Source organism: Bombus pyrosoma, linkage group LG14 (genome assembly GCF_014825855.1).
Source record: "Bombus pyrosoma isolate SC7728 linkage group LG14, ASM1482585v1, whole genome shotgun sequence".
Lineage (NCBI taxonomy): Eukaryota > Metazoa > Arthropoda > Insecta > Hymenoptera > Apidae > Bombus > Bombus pyrosoma.
The window spans coordinates 2,335,412-2,345,645 of NC_057783.1; the positions used below are offsets into that span (position 1 = coordinate 2,335,412).

The window sequence follows — 10,234 nt, forward strand, 5'->3', positions numbered from 1 at the left end:
ATACTTTACTAGTCAAAATATCTCATTTCCTAAAAAATAGAAACTTTGTAAATAATACGAAGAAACAGCATAATTTTGCAAAATAAGATTGTGATTGACAGATGAGAAAGAACAAGCTGCAGATATAATGCTCCAAAATAGACAACTTGTTACCAGCATAGTTCTCTTTTGTTCGCCACTGTAAGTGTAATAGAACATACTTTACTAGTCAAAATATCTCATTTCCTAAAAAAATAGAAGCTTTGTAAGAAAACTGAAACTTTCACCGATCAGATAATTTTATTACACGGAACATTTAATGTTCGAGCTACTTCACGCTATTCTATCCGCAAAGCGCTATCTTTAACGGCACCGTACAATCCTGTTCGACTTATTGGAAAGCATCGTTAATAATTCCTTTGTGTAATATCGTCACCTTCGTCTATCAATCTATTTAGAATCGTGTCTAAAAAATCGTACGCTGACGTAGCTATGTTCGCCATGTTTAATTTACGGGAAAATCATTTCGATAATAACGTAGCACCACTCGATGAGGATACTCGTGTAGACAACCATCTTTCATTAGTTATAAAAGGGTTAGGTAGATCGAAAGCCGAGCGAACAATTACGATAATGGTATTTTTCCTCGCGTCGTCCTAAGCGGTGACACAAACGAACCAACGCTTGTGATAACAAGGCGTCATCATCGTCGCGTTCCGCCATTGTTCGTATTTATAGCGGACCCGATAAGTCCGATGATATATCGATGCAAATCGATTCGCAAGCAATATATGTACGTTGACTGAGAAACGAAGGAAAACGAAAGGGAAGCCGTGACGATTGCTGGTGACATTTTTATCGCTGTACAAGAGAGTGTTATCGGTCGCCTCTTTCATTCTCTTCCGATACCCTCACGCTCTTTTATTGATTGCAAGTTGGTACTTTATTCTCTTCTTTATACCCCTCCATTTCTAATTACTTTTATATTCATCTATTTTTATTATTTATGGTACGAATGGTAATAAGTATAGGAAAGATAAGAAATCTCATATTTTTCTATTCAATTCCTACCAATTTTTACTCGTTTCCAATTGCTTCTAATTTTTCGTGAACAGGATTCGTCACGATTACCTTGATATTCCGTTCATTCCAAATTCGAGAATGGAACGTCAAACACCACGAATCGAGTAATTTACAACTCGGTCTGAATCGAAGCATCGGAGGTCTCTTCCATTGGGAGATTCCTCATCCTGCAACATAAAGGATACAAGGACCTAAATCGTGAATATTAGTTTTAATCGCTGATTCAAAAAGAAAACAGATAACCATCTTGTATTTCCTTCTCTTCCCCACACTTGACTTACACTTGTTTCTTTTTCTATTCAATTTATTCTTTCTTTTCTCTATTACACATTGCTATTTTTCACCTCTCTCTCTCTCTCTCTTTTGCTTTTACTATCCGTTCTCCTTTCACTGCCATACCTTTTTTCTATCTTCCCTACTCCTTTCCATCTTCTTCTCCCTCTTTTTCTCTTCTTTTCTGCTCTATCCCCCAGCAATCTTCTCTTCTCACGGTGCCGTTCCGTTCGCAGTTTCCCCCTCTTCAAATCATTATTATACATAGCAACGATCTTTATACATACTTAATAATCTTCTCGTCTCTTCTTACACCCCGTGCACAATTTCTCTGCAAATAATTATTGTACGTATTAGCCTATGGCCGATGGAGAAAATGTCACATGTTGGCCGTGGATAATCGGAAAAACGAGCAATCCACGAACCTAACCGCCATGAGAATTCCCTCTTTTTTCCCCCCTCTACACCGCGAGTTTTTGCACCCTCGGAGATAAATGTGGCACGATCACGGTGACGTCGGCCAGGACGAAAATTAATTTCTTCTCGATAGAATCTTAACGACGATGGGACCCCCGCGGTACGCAACTTACGTATGAGCCGTTTTATCGGCATTTTACAATCGGTTCCAGTGTTTGCCTGGAATTTTTCGAGATAGAGAAAGAGAGGTTAACCGGGGCTGTTTGCACGATTTATCGAGACGATCATCGTTAGACGACCGCTCGAGGTCTCCTCCGAACGAGTTTTTCCTCTTATCGGTAGCCCGATCCGCATAAAAGATCGTTCTTAAAACCAGGCTGATAATGGTTCTCGAGCAAATATTTAAGTTTCCTGGAATTTTCTTCTGCACGGTTCACCAACGGAACTTGGCGGGCGTTCGCGCTTAATAGCCATCCTCCTCTGTTTGCTCGGAACGTCGTGCGCACTGAATTACGCCCTGATATCCGCTCGGACATATTTAAAAACAGGTATTTAAAAAGCAGTTAGAGTGGTACACTATGAATATTTAGAGGCAACCGTATTCAACGTGTAACGCGATGTCGCGCCGCTTGAAATTTATTCTTTGCTCGCAATCTTTATAGCTCGTCCACTGAGTTACAAGCAATATTCGATTTTCGCTCTTTTACTGGCCTTTCTTCTTTACAGCAATTTTTATTATTGATATCCTAGTTGAGGACACACACCGACAGTCGGAAGACGAAAGATAAGAGAACCTACCAACCGACTTACAGCACACAAAATAGAATACAATTGAAACGTTGTTGCGTGTTATCCACTGTCCACGACGCAATCTCGTGTATCAAATTTGCTGCTTGATTCTAGGCAGCCAGTTGTAAATATGTCGTAAAATAGAAGAAAAGAGAGATATTCTAGTTAATATCTTTGTAGGATGGTAGTGTTGAATCGGTGAACTAATAAATAAACTCTGTTTTCTAGTAGTTTATCGGCTTTGTTTTCTGAGATATATTTTATTCAAAAATTCTTTTTTTTAATTTGCAAGGACAGCTTAAACGTTTGAACGGTTGAATCGCCTGAAAGAAAAAGAAGCGCAATGGAAGACACTTTTCTCGGCGTTGACGTAAACAGATTGCTCCAACTGTCGGCGACAAACAGATCGCCACGATTTATAGGTTGATTCAGGTGCGCTCAGCTTCACCTTGACTCATTATTCCAAATCGCGTTCCACTTCTTTCCTCGCTCGTTAATCGAATTTGCAACCTGTTTCACGATTGTTTGTCACGATGAGTAACTGTTAACGCGTGAGATACTTTGTTGCCAGAAATACAACGTTTGCAGTTTATGTTAAAATGCTTTTATATATAACATGGTATAAATGAAAAATCGTTAGGCTTAGGAAACTTGATCTAACAGAGAATTTATCAATCCTGTCGCATTCTTTGCATCATTTTAGCCTCGATCGTACCTCTGTTGCTATTTATCGCGCAAGATTAAACAACTATTCCACACGACGTAACTATAAACGAAAATTTTCCTTGAAACAATTTAACCCTTTGCACTCGTATGTCGGGACATCAGTTTTTATCTCAGCAGCTCCTTCGTCGGTCGAAAAATTCTTGGAAATTGCTTCAAGATGTATCATACACTTAAAAGTTACAAAATACGACAATAGTGTGAATAAAACTGGTACTTGAGTGAATTTCTTTCTTCCTTTATTTATTTAAATTGTTATTTTTTAGTTGAAGTAAAATCGTTGGGAGCTGCTGGTAACGAAATTGAAATAAAATTCCGAGTGCAAAGGGTTAAAGATCCTCTTGCTCGTTGAAACAACACGTAGAACAGGTAACAAAAATTCGAGTACCGCAGCAAGGTTAAAAATGAACAAATATAAATGTTGAAGCTTAACTATCGCCAATTATAAGCACAGAGAAAATTATAATATATCGTAGTATCGTGAAAAAAAAGGCCTAAGTAGAGATGGATCAAATCATAAAAACAGTGTCGTCTGCCCTTCAGTTGTTAGTTTACATCGAAGAAAGCCTATGTGACTAAGGTCACCTAGTTCTTGCGGATCGTGGGCGTAGTGAGATCAGAAAAAAAGGAAACGAACGCTAAAGGAGAAGGACGATTTTGTGTTCAAGGAGCGTTGACCGAGAGGTCAGAATGTGCGAATCGAGAAGTGAGTGTGAATCGCGAGTCAGAGTTAGTCTAGAAGTCGAGGAGTAGAGTTGTTAGCGTTGTTGAGAGATGGAGTTGCTAGCGTTGTCGAGTTGCGAGAGTTGTTAGCGTTGTTGAGAGATGGAGTTGCTAGCGTTTTTGAGTTGTTAGCGTTGTTGAGAGATAGAGTTGCTAGCGTCGTCGAGTTGCGAGAGTTGTTTGAGATAGAGCGTGATTTTTGTATTTAATTCCAGTTAATCAACCATCGTTTTCTGCCTAATTAATACCTGTATAGTCAATTTATTTACAATAAAATAGTCGGGGAAAAATTTGTACCTAAATTTACCCGATACTACAATATGATGGGGAAAAACATTTTGATTTATTCGATTCTTTGTCTATGATAATATCTAGATAATATCTACCTAACCAACAAATATACTAAAAATCTGGGTAGAGTCATCAGAAATGATAAATAATTGTTTAAAGAACAACGTGAAAGTGTTGGGAGACAGAGAAGATAATAAGCTCGTAATTGGCTAACTGTAAAAAGAAAATGAGTAAAAATTTTCAAAGAGTTTCAAAGTTTGTGAAATTTCTAACGTGAAACCATCCGTAAATCTCTGTTACAGGTGAGAAGCCGCATAAATGCGTGGTATGTGGCAAGGCGTTCTCCCAGAGCAGCAATCTGATCACGCACATGCGCAAGCACACGGGCTACAAACCGTTCCAGTGTGGTCTCTGCGACAAGGCGTTCCAGAGGAAGGTGGATCTGCGACGACATCGAGAAGGACAGCATCCAGCCGCTCCGGCGCTCGATTATCGCTCCCTCCAACTACCCTCGCAGCCCGCCAACATCAAACACTCTCCACCTCTACAACCTGCCCCCGGTTATCACATGATACCTGTCCCCGGTAATAGTTGAGATTCTTTCACGATCTTGTCACGAACACCGTCTGCCTGTCATCATTTCCTTCTTCTTGCTCTTTGTCCCCGCGTAAATGCTGAAGAGGCACAGTTGAAGAGAGAGAAGAGGATCGTTGGAAAGCGATTGTGGTGAATTTGAAATAGATTTGCAGATAAGTACTATACATAGCAAAATGAGAGATAAGGAAGAGATGGATATGCGAATCCAAATTGGAAGATAATGGATGAATAGGATGATACAGTACGTGCGTAGGGTGTTGAGAGGTTTGTTGGTAGAAAGAAGATAAAAAGATAAGAAAAAGAGCGTGTGTTATTAGTATGGAATAGATATGAAATCTATTCTTGTTTCGGTGCCTGCGGTAGATTTGAAATTCAACTATTCCTTAGGGATGTCGCTACAGCTACACTTAGTACAGCTACACTTTGTTCAGATTTTAACAATCCTCGGAGAAATTCCTTGAGAAAGAAAAATTCAAATCGAAAGAAATATTATAATATTAGAAATCGACGCCAAAATTTAACTACTCTTTTTTACAATTGCTATGTCACAAACGAAGGAATCATATTTTAAGAAATTTCATCATTTCCACTACAACCAACGATCGTACGAAGAGAACTATCTTTTTTCCCAAACGATTCGAATCACGTGTTTCCACATCTTTCGAATATTACATGTTTTTCTCAACACCCTCTGTTCACGCTCGTATACGAAATACAGAAATAAAATGAACAAACGAGGAAGAATGCTCGATTATACGATGCACGGTAGTTCGATAGAGATTCGAAGCGGGCAAAAACACGTCCATCGTGATCCGAGGAATCGCACATTCCACAAACAATCGCTTATACTTCGAACGCAACAAATTTGCATTTTCTATCGTCAAAGGAAGATTCGAACTGCGTAACGAACGTATTAGATATAGGCAGACACCTGTTCCAAGTGGCTGGCTCTGTTAATAACCGGTACTTGTATACCTGCGAGCTGTTCAACAATGAAAAAACGCCTTAGGGGAGGCACGCTTTTGCATATTTCTCGAGCTAAACTAGCGGTCCTCGGCCAGTGTTACGAGATCGACCACTGTTTTGAGGTAGGGAACCTTCAGCCGTCCATTATTGCTGTACTTTCGGTATGTAACGTACATGTATATATATAAATATACATCTTATATAGATATATATTGACAAAAGTTATATGTTATATATATGTGTGTGTGTATAATTATATGTATATATATATATTATATATATATATGTATATATATACACGCATTCAAGCAAGCAGATACGTGTGTATACATATGTACACGTATATACGCGCGTGTAACGTGCAAAAAGTACGTATCTAGGAAGAGTTAAAGAAATTATAGAATACTATGGAATTCTTTAGTTTAAAGAACAAAAGAAAAGAGTATTGATTTTCGATATTACGTATGGAATTGAGCAAGGTAATTCGCGAAAAAGGAAGAACGTTTGCGATCGTGTGTTTGCATGTGTGTACACATATATCGGCGCGCATAAATCCGTATAATACTATATCCGAGCCAGCGTTACCAATTGCACGTGCAGGGTTTTCAAATACTTAGTTGTATGCTCATTTACATTTAGAAGCGATTTTACTAATCGCTTGATCGCTCGAGTGGCAATACGTCGAGTGAAATATAATTCCGTAGATCTTCGTATTTCGTATAGAAATATAAAAACCATTTGTTAGTGTTGTAAGAAAAATGTATAAAGAATCCTGTAACATATCTGATCATTAGGAAACCTTCTTGAAATGAAGATAAAATGAATTCGTTCGACGATTAAATCCGTGGGACGACAAAATAATTGAATTCGAATGTTGTAGAACTTGTTACGCTATCGTCATCTCTGAAAGAGACGGCAATAACGAAGATACAGAATAACTTGTAGCTAATTGTAATTAAATTGCCACTCGAGAGATTGGAAAGTAAGAAGTTCTTTCGAAGTGTGTTTTTATATAATAATTAAATGTCGATCGAGTATCGATTAAATGTACAGTCGTGCCGCAATAATCACCATGCTGCCCGGCATTTTTCATATTTTTTACTATTTCTACCTCCTACAATCGGACTCACGAGTGGACAGAAGGTCTATTTCAAAGGAACGTGTCTTATTTAAATTAGTCGTTTTTATTAGTAACTCTGTTTCATCATACTTTTTAGTTTAGGAATTTTTGATCGCAAATACGAAGATGAATTATTATTATTAAAAATAAGCGGATCTTTCTTAACGAAGCAATGTAATTGCTTGGCAATTATTATTTTTTCTCTTCTTTTAACAGCGCAAATGTTTGACTATTTGAGCAAATATATACGAAATTTATATCTAGAATTGTAAAAAAATGCGTATGGATAATATTAATTTTATGTTTAGGTAGAAATCTTATCTTTTGTTAGTTCGTAAAATTCCTTCTTCGAAAAGCATAGAAATGATAAAAAGAATTATATTTTCCAAAACCAAAGAAATGTTTATTCATCTTGTGCAATTAATGTTAGTTTTATTTAGATTCTCATAGAGAAATTAAATGGCAAAGTCTCATGTGCTTTTTATTTGCGATAAAAATTTCTGGTTAAATACTGAAACTCCACTGGTGCCATCGAAAGCGAAAAATAGATTCTTGTCCAAGGAAATGGACGAGATGGACGCACACTTTTAAGCTCATTTTAAATTCGATCTAGTTGAAAGGAAAATGCCATGAATCGGAAACTCGTATCTTTTTATCAGCAATTTCTCAAGCTTGCAACCACTTGTTAAAGAAATTATTAGCCAAGCGTTGTTCTTCGATACGTTCCGCCCTTCAAATTGAACTAATTGCACAAAAGTAATTGCGAAAAGAAAGAATTCGCGGACGATGTATTGTAAATAATTTTATGTTCTCGTCGAATTAGGAGAGAAACGAGGCAGAAAGGGGAAAAAAAGGACTAAACGATTTCACTAGAAATTCGATGTCTGGCAAAGAATCATAGCGGCTAGAGGACCAAAGATATATTATAAGTCGGACCTAGTCGAATGGTATTGTTCGGGTCGAGATGAAAATTCAGCGAAAATGTTAAAAAATCGCCACGCCCGAAAATTCACCAAAGACTTTGGTCCTTTTTTGCGTACGTACGAATTGTATTATATCTACCATTAAGATTAATCGATCGTCCAATTGAGAGCGTAAACTTGTGAAAGCGAGATAACACCGTAACAACTTGATACTTTTTCAATGTCTTTAATTACAATCGTCGAAATAATTGTTAAACCGTGCGATCGCGTCTTATGGTTTATGACCGTAATTATCGAATTTTAATACGTCGACGAACAAAGTGTTGTATTCGATCGAATAATCAATCTTAACCCTGGAACTATTGTAATTAATTCGTTTTCACCGCCTGGTGGATCTTTAAGATCTGCCTTCTTGGGAAATATCGTAGCCACTGATTTTCCACCATACGATTTTTCAACGAAGTAATCGTAACAATTCTGTAAATTTCTTTGGAACGTTTGATTATGACAAAATGTTAATTTAAGGGTTAACGATTAGTGAAATTTAGATAAGGAGGAAAGGCCGATAGATCGATAAGTAGATTTAAAATCGTATGAGAGTGTGAGAGGCGTGCGATTGTCGAGCGTATTCGCGGCGGACTTGTATTAATCGGTAAAACCAAAAAATATGTTCATAATTGGTATAAAAATGGTATCAATTGAATAAATTGTTTTTCTTACAAAATATATATATATATACATTTTGTTTTCTTCGTGATATAAAAAGACAACTTTCGTTTGATTAGAAATCAACGTTACGATCGCTACGTAGTAAGATATTAGAACGTAGCAATTTGCGAGAATTTATGCGAATAAGAGTGGTCGATATTTAATAAGCGAATAGTAAAATTCTCTGCCTTGTCAATTTTAATTATTCCACGGTATAGTTTACGAAATTAGCATAAATGACGATTAACGTAATCAAACCGTGACATTACCGTACTGATTTTTCTATACTTCTTCAACGAAGAAATAGCAGAGAGGAAAAGCGATTGATTGTAAATTTAGCACAATTTCTGAAATTATCACAAGTAAATATTAACATAGTGAAACTGCAACATTTCTACGCCAATTGTTATTTTTTTTTCTTTTTTTTAACCGTTTTTAAAAACCGAAAACACCTGATTATCAATGAAAAGTGACTCATCGTGGATGAACAAGTGACTGAACAAGTGAAAAGTTGGAAATGCTTTTAAACCTACCCCATCATGAAAAGGTAATTAAAACGAGAAATAAAATTTATCACGCGAAGCACGTTTCCTAAATGAGAAATGACCGCATAAATAAATAATCGCGTTTTATTTGGAAGAGTCGCAGCTAACACTTCTTCATGAGAGGTCCTCGAAAGGTATCATCAATAATTTCTTCCATTCTCGCTGTTGGTCACGTGAGGCGAATAATCGTGTAAGAGTGTAGGTTCCATGGCGTTTCGCTTATCTTTGTTATAACAGTTAACGTAGTTCACTGCGACACGTCGCAATATAAATAACGAGTCGGTAAACAATAGCGTTTTTCCACAGCCATTCGCGTCACGCTATGCGGATGGCGAGCTTCATGCTTCTACGATACAGTTACAATTCGCGTTGCTTCATCATCTTAATACTTTTATTAGGTGATCCCGTAACTTGTGGTCTGTAAATATATAACGTGGTTTTTATAAGAAATTTGTTTATAACAAAGGCCAGACGGAATAGCGTCTAAAGGGAATAAGAAGGTAAGTAAGAAAGGAAAGATCTCAAATGAAAAAGTATAAGAAACGCCGATCTATCGTCGAATAACACACAGTGGTAAAGATAATTATAAAAGTAACACAATCGGGATTCGATAAATAAAATGTAAAGAATTATAACGTGTTACTTACTATAATAGAATCCCTGTTATAGATGCAACTCTAACGTTTAATTAAGGAAAAGAAAAGGTGTCCATTAAAGAAGAAGGAAGAGTCACGTTAAAAAAAGAAAATTCCTTTTTGTTGAAGTAATCACTTTAAGAAAAACTCTACATCTTTATTTATGTGTATCCGTGACCTTGAGACCTGGAGACCTACGCAGAAAATAGAATTTAGTGAAACAAAAATATTCTAAACAAGGAGAGGTGCATATTATTATACCCTTGAATATACATTATGTTTTGGGTTACAAGGTCTAGGAACAAAACAACTAATAAATAGATTTCTATTTATGTTCCTTGTAGCCTTTAGCTGAAGCTATAAGGTTAACTTTTTTGGTAATGTCCTTTTGCTATAAATATATGAACGTGCTCCCTATCCAGTCTACTGTATTGTAACACTAAGAGAGTAAGTATCTGGATC

At 36.8% G+C, this 10,234-nt stretch overlaps 1 protein-coding gene across 1 annotated transcript in view; it reads left to right on the forward strand.

The window, feature by feature from the left end:
* Positions 1-8,612, forward strand: part of LOC122574945 (zinc finger protein 628-like) — a 39,580-nt gene extending 30,968 nt beyond the window's left edge. The window contains exon 6 of the mRNA XM_043743219.1: positions 4,581-8,612. Within this exon, the coding sequence (XP_043599154.1) occupies positions 4,581-4,873 (293 nt within the window). The 3' untranslated portion in view covers positions 4,874-8,612. The remainder of the gene's footprint in view (positions 1-4,580) is intronic.
* Positions 8,613-10,234: the final 1,622 nt, after the last annotated feature.